This window comes from Phoca vitulina, unplaced genomic scaffold (assembly GCF_004348235.1).
Source record: "Phoca vitulina isolate PV1807 unplaced genomic scaffold, GSC_HSeal_1.0 scaffold2, whole genome shotgun sequence".
NCBI classification, from domain to species: Eukaryota; Metazoa; Chordata; class Mammalia; order Carnivora; family Phocidae; genus Phoca; species Phoca vitulina.
The window spans coordinates 87,952,700-87,971,743 of record NW_022589705.1 but is presented as its reverse complement, the minus strand read 5'-3'; the positions used below and the strand labels follow the sequence as shown (position 1 = coordinate 87,971,743).

Sequence of the window (19,044 nt, the reverse complement as noted above, 5' to 3'; positions counted from 1 at the left end):
TCCTGTACGGAAGGGGAAACTGAGACCAACTCCACACACCAGGGTGAGTTGGCCTGGGAGTCAGCCGTCCTGTCTCTGCTGCCAGCTGGCAGGGCACCCCTGGACTCAGTTTCCCCATCTGTCGCTGAGGAGGCAGGATTACCTCACTCACTCCCTGGGAGCGATAATCTTAAAAACAAATAATCCTAATAATCACGATCATCTTCACGGCAAAAGCTAGCACTGACTGAGGGCTTATTACGTGCCAGGCATTGTCCTAGGTGCCTTATGAGCCTTCTCCTGTTTGATGCCCACACGTGCTGCTGAGGGAGTGCTTGCAGTTCTCCCCATTTTATAGACGAGGAGCCTGAGGCTCAGAGAGATGAAGCCACTGCCCCGCGATCCTGTGGCTAGTGAGTGACACATGGAGATTCTCAGCCCCGTCTCTGCATCCGGAGCCTGACCTCTAGGCTCTGGGGACAATGGAAGGATATGAGACCCGGTGTCTGCTCCGCAGGAGTCCCTGAAGGATGAGGGAGCCAGAGAAGAGCACAGGTTTCCAGAATCCAGCAGGAGGAAAATATGTTGGGGGGCAGGGGGAGGGCTAGGGTGCAGGCTGAGGGATGTGGGAGTTCCCAGGGGGAGGGTCTCCTCCAGGAGGAGGCATCAGGAGAGCTTCATAGAGGAGGTGATACATGGCTAAGCCTCATAGGCTGGGAGCAGACACAACCCAGGCCCGTCAGAGGACAGCCCCCGACTCCTGAGGATCCCCGTGAAGGGGGTGGGGCTGGCCCTTCTCTGCTGACCAGTCCCACTGCCTCACAGCTGGTCACCTTGAACCCTCCTCTGTAGCTTCCCTCCAGACCTGCCTCACTCAGAGCCACGGATGTGAGCAGTGACGGGGTCCAGCCCTGTCACTGCATTGCAGAGGAAACCGATGCTTTGAGAGAAAGCCCACAGCACGTGAGACGCAGGGCCAGGCGGTGCAGGGTCGTGAGCTTGGGCTGAGCACTTAAGCCAGACACGGTTCAAGAGCTAGCCTTGGTCCTTGCCGGCCGAACAGCAGTGGATCACTGTCTTTGAACAACTCAGTTTCTGCCTCCATAAAATGGGAATAATTACCCCTCCTTCCTGGGTTCTGTGGGGGCTTTAATGCATTAAAGCATTTAGCATGGACCATGCCCCAGAGTGACCACCATGAGCACAGATGACGGGCAAGTGCCCTCCCCACCCTCACCCCCACCCACTATGTGCCTGGGGACCCGGTGGGCCCTCAACTCCGGGTGCAAATCCGCCCCCCCAGTCACCCCTGCAAACATCAACTCAGCACACACTGGCTGAGAACTGCAGCAGGACGAACCCGCATCCCTGACACGAGGAGCTCCCAGGCCAGTGGCCAGAGAGAGAAGTGCCGGCAAAGGTCAGCCGCTGTTCCAGGCCAGGGATGGAGGTTGCTGTTTACAAATAGGATGGCCAGTGGGAATATGGGCTCACCCGCACCAGGCGTCCTGCAAGGCACTTCACAAACGTGAGCTCAGCTCATCCTCACAATGGCCCTGTGACTCATCGGTACTGTGACTAGGTACTAACGCCTGTGACTAAGTACTCTTGCAATCCCCATTTTACAGATGAAAGAACCGAGGTGGGATGAACTTGGTGAGGGATGAGGTTAGATGGGTCAGAGATGGGGCCCCAGCAAGGCCAGCGGGAGAGGCCATGTGTGCCAGATCTCTGAGACCACCTCCCCCAAATCAAGCCCCTCCACCCCGGCCAAGAGTTGGTCCTGTTGGGAATGAAGCTTGACTCTGCCTCTCCCAGTTCTTTAAAAAGACACCATCTCATAGATGCGCGACGAAACAAGTGCAATTAAATGTTCATCCTAGAACCCAGGCGGTGGGTTCGGGAATGGTCCTTGGACAGTTATTTGAACTTCTTCCTAGGTTTGAAAATTTTCATCATAAAATGTCAGAGAGAAAACATGCACAGTCCCCATCCCACCAAATGCCCCTTCTCCACAGCTCCTCCCCTCCCTTCCCGCCTTGTTTCCCCTCCAGAATTTGCTTTATGAGAAGCAAGTGGCAAGAATGATTTCCCTGCCCTCTGACTCAGGAAATCAATCCTGAGATGCTAAGAGAGCAGGGAGACTCGGCTGCAGAGGCCCCCGAGAAATCTCCTGCTGGAAAAGAGGGCTCTGAGCTGGGGGGGGTGGTGTGAATGGGCAGGGTGCAGGAGCTGGGGTTCTGCTGGGAGCTTGGCTGGGGTGGCACCTGCCATGTTCTTCAGTCCCCACAAGCGCCCCGCATAGACCGATGACACCGGTGTCATCCTCGCTCTGTGGATGAGACCAGGAAGCTAGCAGCAGCCTAAGGGTTGCACTGACTGTGGACAGGAGGGTGGTACTTCAGGGCCAGGTGCCCCAGGCCCTGGGCGGGCAAGGTCAAGGGTGAGCCCTCTTCTGAGCCCCAGAACACAAAGGCCCCAGTGCTTGGTGTTCAGTTCAGTTCTGCTGGAATGGACAGAGGTTTTGCTGAGGGAAAAAGGGAGGTCTCCAAGCTCCAGCCCACTGCTCTCCGGTGGGTGTGGGGTGGGGGGAGAAAAGTATAAAGCAGGCTGAACTTGAACTTGAGCCGGAAGAACCTGAGCTGGGTGCCACTGGCCCTGGCCAGATCTTGAATGTGCTTCCCCACTTACTAGGGCCTCCCTCCCCAGGCTTCCGCAGGCTTCTGCGGGCATCTTTCATAAAGCTGCAAATATGGCACCTGGTGAAATCACCCATGTGTGTAATATATACCTCTGGGATACATTGAAAACATCCTCCAAATAGCCAGCCTTGCTGCTATTTAAAACAGATTCATGTCACACCCCATAGATTTCTTCTCTGCAGAAATGGCACCTATCATGGGCCTGAACACATTGGCTCTATTACCACATAAACGACAATGGCGTGGAGGGGCTGAGCGGCTGCAGAGAGGCGGCTGGGCAGACTGCCTCCAGCCAGGCACCCCCAGGCATGGGGAGGGCCCACATGGGACTGGCGGCCTAGGAGGCCAATCAGAAAACTGGGGGCACTGAGAAGCAGCCAATCAAGGCATGAACCCAAAGTTGATCTGCTTGTGAAGGCGGGGGGCCTTTGGGGATTTGAGGTCCTTTGACTCATTGCAGAGAGCTGGAGTCTCCAGAGAGTTCTACCCTTGGCCTGTGTGCTGGGCCAGGAGCAGCCGATTGAGGCTCACTCATTCCCCTGGGTCTTGTTCTCCCAGCCAGTAATTATTTCCACCGTTCACTGAGCACCTACTGTGGACCAAGTCCTTGGTGCCCAGAACACCACCACCGAGTGGATCTTATTACCCCTAACTTCGGGGTGAACAGACGGAGGCTCACAAAAGTCAAAAAGAGTGGTTCTCACACTGAGCTTGCATTAGAATCTCCCTGAAGGCTTCAGATGGCTGGACCCTCCCCCTGCACATCCCCCCTCTCTCCCCCGGGTTCTGATTCAGCAGGTCTAGAAGCGGGCTTGGGAAGTTCAACAAGCTCCAGGTAAGGCCGATGCTGCTGGCCCAGGGAACACACTTGGAGAGCCACCACGTTAAAGGTATAGTCTACTATTTTGCACCAGAATACAAATCCAGATCCAACACTAAAACCTGTGGCCTGGCCTCCCCACCACCACCCCTTTGAGTGTGTGTATGTGTGTGTGTGTGTGTGTGAGTGTGTGTGCGGGATTTTATTTCTCTATCAGCAGTAACCGGAGTTGGAGCGCGCTCTGCCCAGCCTCACCAATTCTCCGCTTCACATGCTGCGCCCCCCCACCGCTCCCCCAGAGCAGTCAGCCAGAGCCCCCAGCTGGGGTTGTTAACTTCGCCTTCTACCACTGCCAAAGCGCAATACCAGCCAGGGGAGGGGCGAGGCAGGTGAACGGGTGTTGGCAGCGAGCTCCCGCCGAGGGGAAACGGGCGGGTGGATTATGCCTGCAGCCGCCGGAGATTCCCCCGTGACCCCTGTCCACTCAGAAGGGCCCCCCCATCCCCGGGCAGGGAGGGTCCCAGGCAGTGGCCGCCCACACTGCTGATGACCTAGACCCAGGTCCCTCACCATTGCCTCAGCCCCTGGGCAGCCCTGTCAAGTTGGAGGGGGCGGTGGGCTCAGCTCGGCGGCTGCCACATAGCGGGCCCGTTGCAGCCCATATGAGCCCAGATGCTGCATTTATCTCTCTTGTCACTGATGGTGGCTCCATTTGGGGGCTTTTTGTCAGGTTGTTTTTCCCTTGGCTGTTGTTACTACTCAGTTCAATATTTAATTTTCCCATAAACCAAAGAGTTGTGCTTTTTCCCCTCTCTTTTTCTTGCTGGAGTCCCCCTCCCATGGGTGGGGTCTGCCTCCTTCTCCTCGGGCTTCTGCTAAGAGGGAGGGTCTTGGGAGGGGCCAGAAATTTCAGCCCTTTCCAAATGGGGCAGGGATGGGAGGGCACACCCCATAGATTGGGTCCCTCTCCCCACTCTTTCACTCATTCATGTGACAAATATTTTTTGAGCAAATCCTGTGTGTCCGGCGCTTGGGATGTGACCATAGACAGAAAGCTCCCCTGCCTCCCTGGTTCTCACATTCTAGCGGGGGTGTCAGAGAAAAAGACCAGAATCAAACTGATATATGAAATAATTGAACATTATGATGTGCTTTGTGAAGAAATGGCAGAGTGCTATGACAGAGAATAAATGGGGGACCCAGCTTAGATGGGGAGGTGACATTTGAGCTGATACTTGACAGATGAGCAAGATCCACCATGCAAAAAACTAAGCAGAAGTCAGCAGCAAATGCAGAGGCCCTGGGGTTTGAAGGAGCTTAGGGTGTTCATGGACCACCCCCCCAAATTCTCAGTGTGTTTGGAGCATGGTGATGGGGTAATGGCCTTGGTCAAGGCAAGGCAGGGTCCATAGCATTGTAAGGTCTCATGGGATTCCTTCCACAAACGGTCTATGTGCCTGACGAAGGAAGGAAGGAAACAGGATTTGAACTTGAACTCCTGTGTGGCAGGCCCATGCTAGCTCTGAGGTTAGGTGGAAGAAAAACAAAGCTCCAGACTTCAGGGAGCACAGTCTCGTGGAGAAACACACGTGGACCCAGGACAGAATGACAAGCACCAGTGTGAATGACAAGAGCAGAATGCTCCAGCCATCCAGAGGATAAGCCCTAACCCAGTCTGGTGAAGTCCTGGAAGACTGCCTGGAGGAGGCAGCACCTGAGGCCAGCCCTAAAGGAAGAGGCGGAGTTAACCAGCAGAAGGACTGATTTGTGCAGGGCACAGGGGAGGCGAGCGAGGTGCGGAAGGAACCTTGGGCAGCTCAGTGTGGCTGGAGCAGGGTGGCTGCCTGGAGGAGGTGCTCCTTTGAGCGGCATCTTATGGAAGTGGGAGATACCGGTAGCGAGGATAGAAAGAAACTGAAATGGGGGACCCCCCAAAAAAGGGAAGAAATTAAAATAGAGAATGTGGAGGGGCATTTATATTCATGCACAGACACTTCTATGTTGAAGGTGGCTTTCTTTTTTCTTTTTTTTTTTTTTTGGAAATGCCGTATAATGATGGTTGCTGATTGAAAGGAAGGCAGTCAATAGAGCAGGCATGCTGAGAGGAAAGAATGGATTTTTGCAAATAATATAATTTTGAACTTGTCTTTTTCTTCCCCCACCCCTCCCCAAATCTAATTGATTACCACCCCATGATAAATGACACCCAGAGCAGGAGTGTGCTCCTCACCATCACACCGTGGGACCCAGGGAATAGGAGAGGCGATCCCCTCCTCTAGACACGGGCCACTCCTGGAAGGGAAAGGAGCTCCCTCAGCCCAGGGAGGGGTGTGGGCAGTCGAAGGGGTCATATGCATAATCCTTTCTGTTTGTACAGCACTTTGTTGTCCTTATGGACACTTTGTGTCCATTTTCTCTTTTGCTTCTCCTCTCAATCCTGGAAGCGGAAACGTTAGCAGGGTATGTTTTATTGAACCCATTTTACAGATGGGAGGACTGGCGCCTGGTGGGTCAGTGGACTTGCCCATGGTCCCATGGGATGTTGGTACAGAGCCTGCGCTGGACCCTTGGTGTGACTTTGAGCCGGGGGCCGGGGAGGACCTCACGGGTGGGGAGAGACTTTAACTCCAGTAGATGCAGTTCGACACAGGCCTGCTGGGGTTTGTGGAAGGACAGGTTTGTGTTCCCAAATTTCAAAGGCCACAGGATGATTTACAGAGCCAAGAACCATCACATTATCTTCAAAGTGAGTTACGATGACCAAAACAAAGTTCTGCTTTCAAGATAAAAGACAGGCAATATTTCAGAGTTAATTTCATAAAACTGATCACCCGACCATTACCTCCCTGTGTCGATGTTAACTGTCAAGAATAAAACAACCGCAGGCCCTCCCTCCCGGGCTGGCTGAGGAATGGGGCAGCAGAGGTTGGCTGAGGCAGCCGGGGAGCTGTGTTACCTTTCCTGACGCTAGACAAAAATCGGTCCAGGAAACTTCCAGGCGCAATCCTCTCTGCTTAAGACAAAGTCAAACGAAACCGGGAAGTTGGCTGGCTTGACTTGGGGTCCGGGGATTCAGGGGTGTTTTATGGTGTGTGGTCTTTGTTTGACCATGGATGTGTAGAGCTGAGGGGCTTCCCCCTGCCCAGGGCTGGCCGTGTGTCTGGAAGCGGCTTGTCAATTCTGAAGCTCTGCTCAAGTCTAGATTCTCACCACCAGGACTGCTGCCATGTATCCCCTCCCCAATCCAAATATGCCTGCTCCGTGTCTCCTCCCCTGAGGAGGGTCATTACAGGTAAATGGTGCAAGTGGGCGCTCCCCCCGCCACCGCCCCCCAGGAGAGCACTGCACCAGCACAGAGACCTCGGAAGATACATCTTCAGAGTCCACGCAATGAGACGCTTTTGGTGGGTGCACTGGACATGTCGCAGAAGAGTGGGGGAGGGGGAGACCGACCAGCCAGGGGTCTGTGTTGATTCTTTGCCATTATATGCCACAGGGATCATGGCCCGGTGGCCGGCTTTATACTGCCAGTTCTGGAGCCCAGCATGGAACTCGGGATTGTTCTTGTCCAGGAAGTTGCATGGAATTTATACCCGTGCCTGCAGCTGGCCATCTGCCTTTGACTGGACACTGTTCCCGGGGCCACGGGATCTATCCCAGGCATGGGGCACATGGGGGGGGGTGCTTGCTTTGACCTTGGTCAGAGATTGTAAGAGGGATGGGCGTGGAGATGAGCATGGAGATGGGATTGGGGAGACAGAGTGAGGACCGGGATGAGGATGGGAAGGGGCACAAGTGGGGAAGGGGGTGGAGGTGGAGAGGGAGGCGGGGATGAGGATGCAGCAGGGGGAAGGAGTGCTGTACTTAGTCCAGAGACAGGAAGGGGAGGAGGAGGGGGAAAGGATGATGTGATGTGTGCATGGAAGAATCCATAAACAGCCAGGGGCTCCCAGGTGTAGACAGCTCCCTGACTGCCTGCACCCAGAACCCTCCACCAGGAGACAGGAGGCGAGATGCAGAGTGACATTTCCCTGAGACACAGAGACTGAGGAATATGTTGATGGGGAGAGTGTGGGAAGCCGGGGCTGTCCACGCTGATATTAGCAGCTCTGCTGTGTCATCGTCCATACAACTGAAATCTGTTATTTTCTTATGAGCTTGATTAACTGTACATATTGCTAACACCTGCTCAGAAATATAACGAGGGACCGGAACACATCTCCCAATCAGGGTCTGCGTGGGCAGCTTGCGTGACGTGGGTGCAGATCTCCAGAACGGGGATGTGTGCACGCACAGATGTGTGGGGGTGTGTGTGTGTGTGTGTGCATTGGGGGGAAAAGGGGGCGTTCGTGCTCTGCAAAGAACCCTGGCCAGGATTTGGAAGTCCTGAGTGCCAGTCTAGGCTCTGCCACTGACTTACAGTGTGACTGTAGGCAAATCTCTCCCTCTCTCTGGCCTCAGTTTACTTGCCTGTAAAATGGAAGGTCTAGACCAGTGTTATCCAGTAGAAACATCATGCAAGCCACATTTGTAATTGTGAGTTTCCTAATCACCACATTGAGAAAGTATATAAAGGTGAATTAAATTTAATAATATATTTATTACATCCAGTAGAGCCCAAACATAGTTTTACCATATAAAATTTATATTGAAATTTATATATCAATATAAAATATTAGTGATATATTTAACATTCTTTTTAAAATGGTCTTCAAAATTCAGTGCGTATTTAGCCTTACACAGAGGATCTCAAAAAAGCCACATTTCAAGTGCTCAACAGCCACATGGGGTGAGTTGACTATTATGTTGGAAGGTGTCAATCCAGGGCATCTTCTGGTCTTCTCACTAAACTGTGGGTGCCCCAAAGGCAGAGACCTTTTATTCTCTGGGCCAATAGCAAGGAGCCTCAGGAAAGAATGTTAGTAAATAACCCTGCTAATAAGTGCAACTGACATGTATTGGGTGCATTTTCAAAACACCTTTCATCCAATCATCACAAGTACCGTGTAATTCCATTTTGCGGATAAGGAACTTGAGGTTCAGAGAGATCAAACCACTCGCCCGAGGTCACACAGCCTGTAAGTGGTACAGCTGGTCCTTGAACTCTGGGTAGTCTGATGTACAGCCCACAGTTTTAACCCCTGCCCTGTACCACCTCCCGGATCATGGTGATGCAAATCACACTGCACTGCCAGGCATCTTGTAAGCATCCTGTCATCTGCTCCTCAAAGCCGTCCTATAAGGAAGGTTCTAAGGGTCTTGATGAAAGTGAGAAAGAATGAGTGACATTGAAGGTGGCCCTGCCATTTCTGAGCCTGTAGGATTCTTGCAGGGTATACTTACACCTGCACGTACACCACGAGTGGTACCAGAGTTTTATGCTACAGCTCGAATTGGCACGGTCCCTTCGTCACTGCGGTAGCCGAGGTAAGTAGAGCCACCTACCGGAGAGCTCCGGAGGGATCTGCATTACAAGGCATCCATGAAGGCTGAGCTGTGCCAGTAAATGCGTGTTCCTGCGGCTCAGATGTGCACACTTAAGGCTAAAGGTAAATACGAGCTCCTTTCTTCTTTCCAAAGACCGAGGTGGCACAGCTTCATGTCAGAGTCGGGGCGCTCGGGTTCAAATCCTGACTCTGTGAACCCCTGGCGATTTCCTGCACCTCTTAACTTTGCCATCTGTAAAAAGGGAATAAATAAACCCACCTCTTAGGCTGATGGGGAGGATGAAATGAATTCACCCACGCTAAGACCTTAGAACAGCTCCTGGCTCCTAAGTGTTGGCCAATCGTCGGCTCTTGTGGTAGGGCCCCAGGTGTTTTGCTGGAGTTCGAGAAAAGTTAGATTGCAGACTCTGGGACTTCTGGGTAATGGACGTGTTCCGGTGTATGTTTCCCCTCTCCGAATTCCTACCCCACTTACCATCTGTTTCCTACAATCTTACACTTAATTACAATTCTGCATCTATTGTTCTCTCATTGTTTCCCGTTCGTTCCGCTTCCCTTGCCAATAGCACAGCACGGGCTGTTGCCTGAATGAATGAATGGCTCATACCTGGCTTCGTTTCACTAGGACCTCAAAATAGAGTTGCCAGCGGCTGTCACCATCCCTCCCTCCAACCCCAGCCCGTGGGCTTCTCGTCACTGTGTTTCATTGCTGGGTGCCTACTGCGGGTGCCTGGGCGCCATGCCCGGCCCCGAGTAGGTGTCAGGAAATGTTTGTCGAACTTAATTAAACTTAACTAGAGTGAAAACCCCCTGCAGGAAGGAAAGACCCACGGCAATCCATTCTCCCTGCTTCCCCCACTGCACTCGATCCAAGGCTGGATAAGCCAAAACGGACAGTCTTTCCCAAGTGAAGTTCTCAGATTCTAGCTCCTGTCCTGGCTGAACACAAGGTGGCTGGGGACATTATAGTGGGAACCGTGAGAAGAGCAGATGCCTACCCTGCGCTGAGTCCTTTCACATCTAGTACCTGGCCCATCCTTCACATACGTCTGCCCAGTTTGACTCCCATTTAGCAAATTGGGGAACTGAGGCTCACGGTTTTGGTAACTTGCCCAAGGACATATAGGTGTGGTGACGTGGCTGGGATTTGGACCCAGGAGTTCCCGATGGCTCTGTCTGTGTCCTTTCCAACACCCCCCGGTGCCCAGGAGCTCTGGCTTTGTTGCATCAGCCAGGGGTGGTGGGTGAGCAGAGCAGAGTGAGCCGGTGGGAGGCGGGACCAGCCCAAATAAGCCAACTTCCAGAAAGAAAGGAAAGAAGCAGCTCTTGGCCCTAAATGTCTCTCAAAGTCATCTACTCTCTCTACTGTCCTCATCCTGCTCTAAATGGCCAGCCTGTCTATCCTGAGTCACCCTCTGTGTTTTCAGTCTCCAAAATGCAACTCAGATTGTGTCGCTGCTCTTGCCTAAAATCCTTCAATGGCTCCCCACTCCTCTCAGAACAAAGGAGAAAACTCATAACCAGTGGTGTGCTGGGAAACCCCCGCCCTGGGAGCTGGGGCAGAAGAAGGAAACACACAGAAAGCCCTGATTTGTAGTGGCGGCCAATTTCCATGGTGTAAAGACGCCTGCTGTGGCCGATTTCAGGCTACCAGCTGCCCATCAACTGCTTGACAACAGTCCTAAAAAGGGCGCATTTGGGTCTCATGAGCTGGTAGGACTTGGCCCCAGCATACCACTGCAAGCGCTAACCGACCATCAGCTGCTCTGTTCCACACCCTGCATATCACCCGGGCCCCCTTGGGCACCACATCATCCCATCCCCAGCTCCTTGCGCACCCCCCCAGCCGCCCGCTGCCCCGGCCTGCCTCCCACCATCCCCTGCCCTGGGCCGACGTGCGGCAGACCTTTGCACGTGCGGTTCCCTCCACCTGCCGCACTTGTCCTCCAGCTGCTCTTTGCTTCCTCAGGTCACAGCGTCACTTCCTCAGGCTTAGGTCGTCAGTGAACTCTTCCCAAATCTTTCATTAAACCTCTGTCTTGCTGTGCTTCCCTCTTGGGTAGCTCCCCCAACCTCCATCGAAGTGCTGGCCGCGGACATGCCAGCCCCCTTCAGCCGCTACCAAGCCCAGAACTTCACGCTGGTCTGCATCGTGTCCGGCGGGAAACCAGCGCCCATGGTGAGTACCCCTGGAGTGCCCAGTTCCTCCTCAGCCCCTGCCGGACCACCCTTCTCGGCGGCTGGTCCAGCTGGAGGTGGCACCACGGCACCCACTTTGCAGAATAAAGGAGAGAGGGTGTGGTCTCCATAAGTTAGCTCTGCACCATCCGCCCTGGTCTGACCCTGTCCACTCATCTGACCGCCCCCCGCCAGGTGTCCATGTGTCTGCCTTGCTCCTAAGATCCCAGCACAGACAGCCCCATTTCTTCTGGGCCCTGGAGTCCCAGAACTGCACAGTGGGTCTTTAGGGGAGCTTGGCATCGAGCACACTCCTGCCCCAGTTATTGAGCAGGATGGAGACTAATGAGACCCGGAGAGGGGAAAGGGCATGTCCAGAGTCACCCAGTGTTCTTGACAGACATGGGCCTCAAGTTCATGGCCTCTAGCTCCAAGTCCACTGTGGAGGGAGGCAGGGGGAAGGACAGAAGGAAGAGAAGAGAAAGAATGGGCCAACTCCGTATTAGACTCAACCTAACTGCTTCGAGGTCTGTCAGCCCAGCGCACGAGTTATCGTCATGGCCACTTTGAAGGGTGGGGACACTAAGCTGGAGAACTGGGTTCTAGCCCCTGCCCTGCCACACGCACTGAATGACCTTGAGCGGAAAGATTCTCCTCTGCTCCTCAGGTTCTGCAAGGAGGTTTAGGGAGTGGACAATATTAAAATTTTCAGCTTTAAAGAAATTTATTTATTTGAGAGAGAGAGAGCGAGAGAGAGTGCCCGGGTTGGGGGGGTCGGGCAGGGCAAAGGGAGAGGGGGGAGAGAATCCCAAGCAGAGTCCCTGCTAAGCTCAAAGCCCTACACAGATCTTGATCTCAAGACTCTGAGATCTTGACCTGAGCCGAAACCAAGAGTCTGATGCTCAATGGACTGAGCCACCCAGGTGCCCCCAAATTTTGAGCTTTTTTAGAAGCAACAGGACCTGTTTGGTCTCAATGAAACACATGAAGCCTCATGTATAAAACATTTAAAAGTGAAGAAAGGGCAAGTTGCCCTTATTGACCCCTGAAGCACCTGTGTGGAACCCTTAGGGTTCCCTGAATCCATATTGGGAACCCATGGGCTACGTGCTCTCAGGCCTCCTCCAAGAGAATTGATAAAACTCTTGCACCTGTGAGTTTCATACATCACTAGGATTAGTGAGGGACTGGGGCTGGTGTGGAGGATGGGTAGGGTGAGAGTTCAAGGTGGGGAGATGAGACATTCTAGACCCCGATCTGTCTCACAGGCAGGATGCAGTAGGGTGACCTGGGGACCCATGCCAACTTCACCCCAGAACATAGGCCCAGATAGACCCAGCATCTCAGGGCAGGGCAGTAAATAGGTGAAGAGAGACCCAATACACAGAAACAGGCAGGTGGACCCAGGCACGGGTGGGGCAGTAGGCAGGGGTGCAGAGACAAACCCAGCGATTGGTGAGAGCAGGATATTGGGTGTATATGGCCCCCGAGTTTCCCCCTTTGGAACCCAAAAGAGGTCTGGCCTCCCTATAATCAGACAAGCTGGTCTTTTTCTCCAAAGAACAATTTCTTTTCCAGAGGGCACAAAGAAAGACTCCTTACAGCCCTGGGACTATGGGAAGACTCCCCACCCCCTGCCTCTCCCTGCTCCTGCCATTTAAGATATGGCAATAAAATACTCAATTTCATATATCTATGTGGTTGAATATAGATATAGATGTAAACGACATCTCTCTCTACACACACACACACACACACACACACACACACACACAAGATCCTTCATTCCCCACATTCCAGGCATCTTACATTTGCCTGGGACGTCAGAACTTAAAAGAATTCTTTGGTATAAATTACAAACCTGCTTTTGAAGCACTTTTCAAAGAAAGAAAGAAAGAAAGAAAATTCCAAAGCAGGTTGTTATGTGCATATGAGATTCTTCGTTGGAGCTATAAACTCTGACAGATTCTCCCTGTCCCACATTTCAACCCCCTTCCTCCTCTCCCACCCCCACCTCTCCCTCCGCCTTGCCCACAGCCCCCCTCCCTCCCCCTCCCCCAGCTCCCCTCCCTCCTCCTCAGCATCCTCCTCCCTCCCCTCACCTGCACCAGCATCCTCAGAAAGCTGCTTCCTGCCCTCCTCTCTCCCTGTTTCCCATCGATTTATTTATCTGATTTCTTAAAAATACACCCAATCCCCACAGGCCTCTGGGTGCATGTACCAAAATAAAAAGACAGCAAATTAAATTAAATACCGCCTCTTAGAACTTGAATTCCCCATTAGCAGAGAAAGCGAGCAGACCCATGTTTTCGCCTCATCCCTGCACCTCGCTCCCTCCCACACACGCACCTGTTTACTTCCTTCCGGTCTGCAAACCTCCAAAACGCTCCCACGCGGAGATCCTTTCCTCTTCATTCTTCTTCCGAAGGCTCACTTACTCTCCGGTGCCCGCCCACCTACTGCCTCTTCCACGGGCCATCCCAGGTGGGCTGCTGCGGGCCCCTGTTTCAGGACACTGTGTCACTTAAGCATCCAACAGCCCCGACCCAGGAGTAGGTGCTCTTATTCCCCTTTACAAGCAAGGAAACGGGCTGAGAGAGGCTCACCTGCTGGTAAAGACGGAGACAGGCTCAGCCTCTGCTGCCAGTGGCTGGGTGTCCCTGTGGACCTGAGCTGCCTTCGTGCTGGGGGTGCTGGAGGGAAAGGAAGGAGGGGGAGTCCCCCCGGAAGAAGGAGGCCCTGGAAGACGTGGCATTCTGTGGCCGGTTCCTCTGAGATGCCATGCAGAGGGCCAGGTCATTCCCACAAAATCTCTCCCACATCCTCCTTGCAATTTCAGGTTTATTTTAAACGCGATGGGGAACCCATCGAAGCAGTGCCCCTGTCCGAGCCTCCGGCTGCAAGCTCTGACCCCCTCCAGGACAGCAGGCCCTTCCGCAGCCTCCTGCACCGTGACCTGGATGACACCAAGATGCAGAGGTCGCTGTCCCTGCTGGACGCCGAGAACCGGGGTGGGCGACCCTACACAGAACGCCCTGCCCGTAGCCTGACCCCGGACCCCAGCATCCTCTTCCAGCCCACCACCGAGAACATCCCAGAGACGGTGGTGAGCCGCGAGTTCCCACGCTGGGTCCACAGCAACGAGCCCATCTACTTCCTGCGCCACAGCCACGTCCCGGGCAGTGACGGCACCGTGGAGGTGCGTGCCCTGCTCACCTGGGCGCTCAACCCGCAGATCGACAATGAGGCCCTCTTCAGCTGTGAGGTCAAGCACCCCGCGCTGTCGATGCCCATGCAGACAGAGGTCACGCTGGGTAAGACTTGGTGGGTGCCGTGCTGCAGGCCCCCCTGCGGAGCTGGGTGGCGGGGAGCCTGGGCGTGGGGTCCTTGGCTTGCTGGCCACCACGGACGTGGGAAGGAGATGGAGCAAACGGGCATCAGGCACTGAGATCAGAGCTGGGGTTCTTAAGATTTTTTATTTATTTATTTGCAAGAACATGAGTGAGAGAGATCACAGAGGGAGAGGGAGAAGCAGGCTTCCCGCTGAGCAGGGAGCCCATCATGGGGCTGGATCCCAGGACCCCGGGATCATGACCTGAGCTGAAGGCAGACGCTTAACCGACGGAGCCACCCAGGCGCCCCCAGAGCTGAGGTTCTTTAGAAGGTTTGCTGAGCTGGATCGGGGAACATGTGGGGTTAAGGGGAAGTCAGGGGAGTTTGCTGGACAGGGTCAGGAACACAAGAGTTCAGGGGAATTTGGTCAGTCAGGATCAAGAATATGGAGAGTCAGAGAAGTTTGCTGAACCAGTAATTGCTCAAGGTAAGCAGACAAGGGTTCAGAGGTGGACAGCATGGCCCTGGAGTCTTGCTCTTAGCCTCTCACTGTGCCTCCTCATGAATCCACTGTCATGGGCACTGCCCCTGAGCACTGTTCACCTGTCATTCCATAGAGACTTCACAAGCAGCCCCCACAGCCAGGCCTGGTGCTCTGTGCTGGGACCTTGTCAACACAGAGCCCGCCCCCACCGCTCTCTCTGGACCCTCTGTGCTTCCCACTGTTCTTTCTCGAATTTGAACCGCCCCGTCCTCAAGATACAATCTGCTCCGGACTGGGAGGCAGAGAAGCCTCAACCTTCATTGGGCTGCTTTTCCCCAGGAAAGCCATCCCCTGCCCCTCTTGCCTAAGCGGTGGCTTCCCTGGATGGTGCCCTGCCCCACCCCCACTGAGAGCGAGAAAGACCAGACAAGGACTTCAGAGCAGCTAGAGGGGTGAGCTTCCAGTTCACATCTCACACCTCAGTGACGGTGACGAGGGGGTGCTGCCGCGGGCCTGCCCCACCCCCTTCCCACCTGCACCCTAAACCAGATTAAAGCACTCACCTGCCCTGTCCTTGATCCCAGACTGTTTCCTTGACAGGAGCCATGTTGGCGGGCATCTCACCTTCCATCATCAGAGCAAGGGCAAGGCCCACTGACAGGCAATGGGCATGCACGGGCATGTGTGTGCACCCCAGGGAAGTGGGGAGTGGGGGACACAGCAGGGCCACCAAGGTGCAGGGGCCAAATTGGGTGGATGAGTAGAGCCCCTAGGGCTGGCTTCCCATCCACCCTTGGCTGCTGTCTGTTGGTGTGACCTCAGGCCTCAGGTCCCTGAACATCAGTTTTCTGAGCTGTTGAATGGAGCGAATAATTGGGACCTCACGAATGCCAGGAGCCAGGCTCTATGCAAGATGATTTCCTCACAAGTTTTCCTTGCGCCTGTGCAGTGAGCCTCTGGGGCAGTGAGAGATGCTGTCCTCATTCCCATGTCATAAGTGAGGGGAGCCAGCCTTGGAGTACCTCCCCTTAGGTCACCCGGCCAGGTCTGACCCAGGCTCACATTCTTCACCACTGTAATCTACTGCCCACCTGCTGGGCCTGTGGTGAGGCCACTCAGAGCCGGTAGGTGTAACCTGTGGAGAGAGCTATGAACCAGAGGGCCCCGAGGGAGTGGAGGGGCCCCTGCACTCTGGCCTTGGCAGGGAGACTGTGAGAGGGGCGGGGTGACAACCTCGGGGCACAGAATCCAACCATGTGGACTCTCTCTATGTGGGTCTATTTCTGGACTCTATCAGGCCAACAAAGACCAGAGCATGCCTCTCTCTGATCTGTGCTATTCCCTCTGCCGGGATGAGCCACTCCCCACAAGGAGACTATGCCCAGTGCAAGCTCATCCCTCTAAGAGCCAAACAGTGTTTGCCTATGGAGGATGGAAGGAGGTCCCACGGATGGATGGATGGTGGCAACTACATTCTTCCTATCGATGGAGCCAGAACCCTTGGAGTCACCCACTTCTCCCGCTCTTTTCTCATACCCCACCTCCAAGCCAACGTTAAGCTCTGGCAGCCCCACCTCAGAACCTGTCCCACATCTGCCACTTCTCACGGTTTCCTCTCCGACCACCCAACCCAAGCGCCGTCAGTCCCAATCTGGATTCTTACGGTAGCCCCCCAGCCTGGTCTTTCTGCTCCCACTCTTGTCCTTTTCTGTTCTTTGTCCTGATTGATCTACTTAAAGTATAAATCAGATCATGACACAGATACACACCCACCCCAGATGCTCCAATGGCAGACAAATAGATTGATAGAACAGAATAGAGTCCAGAGATAGACCCACATAGAGAGAGTCCATTGGTTTTTGATGAAGGCCCCTGGGCTGTTGGATGGGGAAAGAGAAGTCTTTTTAACAGACAGCTCTGAACAACTAGAGATACTTAAGGACAAAATGACTCCAGTCCCCTACCTCGCATACGCATAAGAGTTAATTTGAGATCACAGGCGTAAATGTGAAACCCAACAACATAACGCTTTTAAAGCAAAACATGGGAATATAGCTTTGTGACATTGAGGTAGGCCAGGATTTCTTTAAAAGGTCACAAAAGGCACCAAATGACAAACTGAAAATGGGTAAATTAGCCTGAATCAAAATTCAGAGCCTCTGCTCATAAAAAGGCACCTTTAGGAACATGAAGAGGCAAACTGCAGACTGAGAGAAAATACTCTCAAGACAGATATATGACAAAGGACTTGTATCCAGAATATATAAAGAACTACTACAGATCAGTAATGACAAGACAGCTCAATTTAAAAAAAAGAACACATAGAGAGGACCAATAAGCATTTTAAAGGTGCATAATATCATTAGTCACCAGGAAAATGAAGACTAAAGCCTCAGCGAGATATGCCATTTCATAGCGACTAGAATGGCTAGCATTGGAAAAACTGGTGATACCAAACGCCGACAAGGATGCAGAATAGTCAGAACCCTCACGCATTGCTGCTGGGAATATAAAACAGTACCACTATGGTGGACTCTTAGCAGTTGCTTACCAAGATAAAAACACCCCTACTTTATGACCCAGTAGTTTCACTCCCAAGTGTTTACCCAAGAGAAATGGAAACGTATGTCCACAAAGATTTGGACGTGAATGTTCGTAGCCGCTTTATTCATCACGACAGCAACCATAAAAACTAGAAGTAAACCAAATGTCCATAATTAGGAAGATGGGTGAACAAATTTGTGGTATATTTGTACCAGGAACTACTTCTCATCAATACAATTGAACTCCTGTTACATGTAACAATGGGGACAGAGCTCAAACACATTATCCCGAGCGAAACAAGCCAGACAGCAGAGTACATATGGCATGATTCCATTTATGAAATAAACTTCTAGAACATAAAATCTCTGGTGCTAGAAGTCAGAACAGTATTTGCCTATGGAGGATGGAAGGAGGCATAAAGGAAACTTCTGGCGGGATGGGAATGTTCTAGAGTTTGGGATGGTGGTTACATAGGTGTTCACATCAAGATTCGTCACATTGTGTTCTTAAAAAGAGTGCATTTCCCTGTAAGACTGCCATTATATTTAAAACCAAATCTCAGCGGTGTTCACCCATCGCTCCTCTCAGCTCCATCTCTTCCAGCCACGGGGTCCTCTTCACTCTTCTGTGAATATGCCCAGCTCGGGCCCACCTCTGTGACTTTGCACTGGCTTTCTTTTCTGCCTAGAATAATCAAGCCCTCTTGCTCAGGTCTTTCCTTGAACACCCTATCTCAAACAGCCTCTTCCTCCTGACCCCATCAACTCCTTGCCTTGCTTTATTTTCTGGTATTACATTTATCTCAACCTACAGGTGTATTATGTGTTTCTTTATTCCCTGGATTCCCCCACTGGAATTTAAAGTCCGTGTGGGCAGGTTCTCTACCTGCCTTGTTCACATGGTGCAAGGCTCAGAACAATCCCTAACATGTTACTTAGTAAGCACCTGTTTAATAATTAATTCGTACTTTTCTGGGTTGTTGTGAAGATTAAATAAGGCAAATATGTATAAAGTGCTTAGCATAGTGACAGACAGAGTAAGTACTCAGTAAATATAAGCTATTGTTATTATTCATCATTGTATCCCCTACATTGCCCTGCATAGTAATTGACACAGATTAGGTGTACAATAAAGAACTACATGTATAGAGCAGATGAATGAATGGGTGGGTGAGTGGAATGGTTGGTCTATGGGTAGGTTTGTGATGGATGGATGGATAGATGGATGGATGGAAGGAAAATGGTTAGATGGGTGAGTGAATGAGTGATATGATGAAATGATGAATGGATGAGAGGGTGGGTGGATGGATAGAGGGATGATGAATGGATGGATGGGTGGTTGGGTAGGTGGGTGGGTAGATGGATAGATGGATAATGAATGGATGGATGGGTGTATGGATGAGTGGGTAGATTGACGGATGGATGGATAAGTGGATGGGTGAATAGATGGATGATGGATGGTTGGGTGAGTGGGTGGGTAGATGGATGGATGGATGAGTCAGTGGGTGGGTGAATGGATGGATAGATAGATGAGTGGGTGGGTGGATGGATGGGTGAG

General features: G+C 52.6%; 1 protein-coding gene across 2 annotated transcripts in view; it reads left to right on the top strand.

Annotated features, from left to right (window-relative positions):
- The window catches only part of IGSF21 (immunoglobin superfamily member 21), a 235,076-nt gene that overhangs the window by 211,850 nt on the left and 4,182 nt on the right, over positions 1 to 19,044 (top strand). For both annotated transcript variants that reach the window (XM_032392617.1, XM_032392626.1), the window contains exons 5-6: positions 11,012 to 11,127; positions 13,966 to 14,440. In XM_032392617.1, coding sequence (XP_032248508.1) covers positions 11,012 to 11,127; positions 13,966 to 14,440 — 591 coding nt within the window. The remainder of the gene's footprint in view (positions 1 to 11,011; positions 11,128 to 13,965; positions 14,441 to 19,044) is intronic.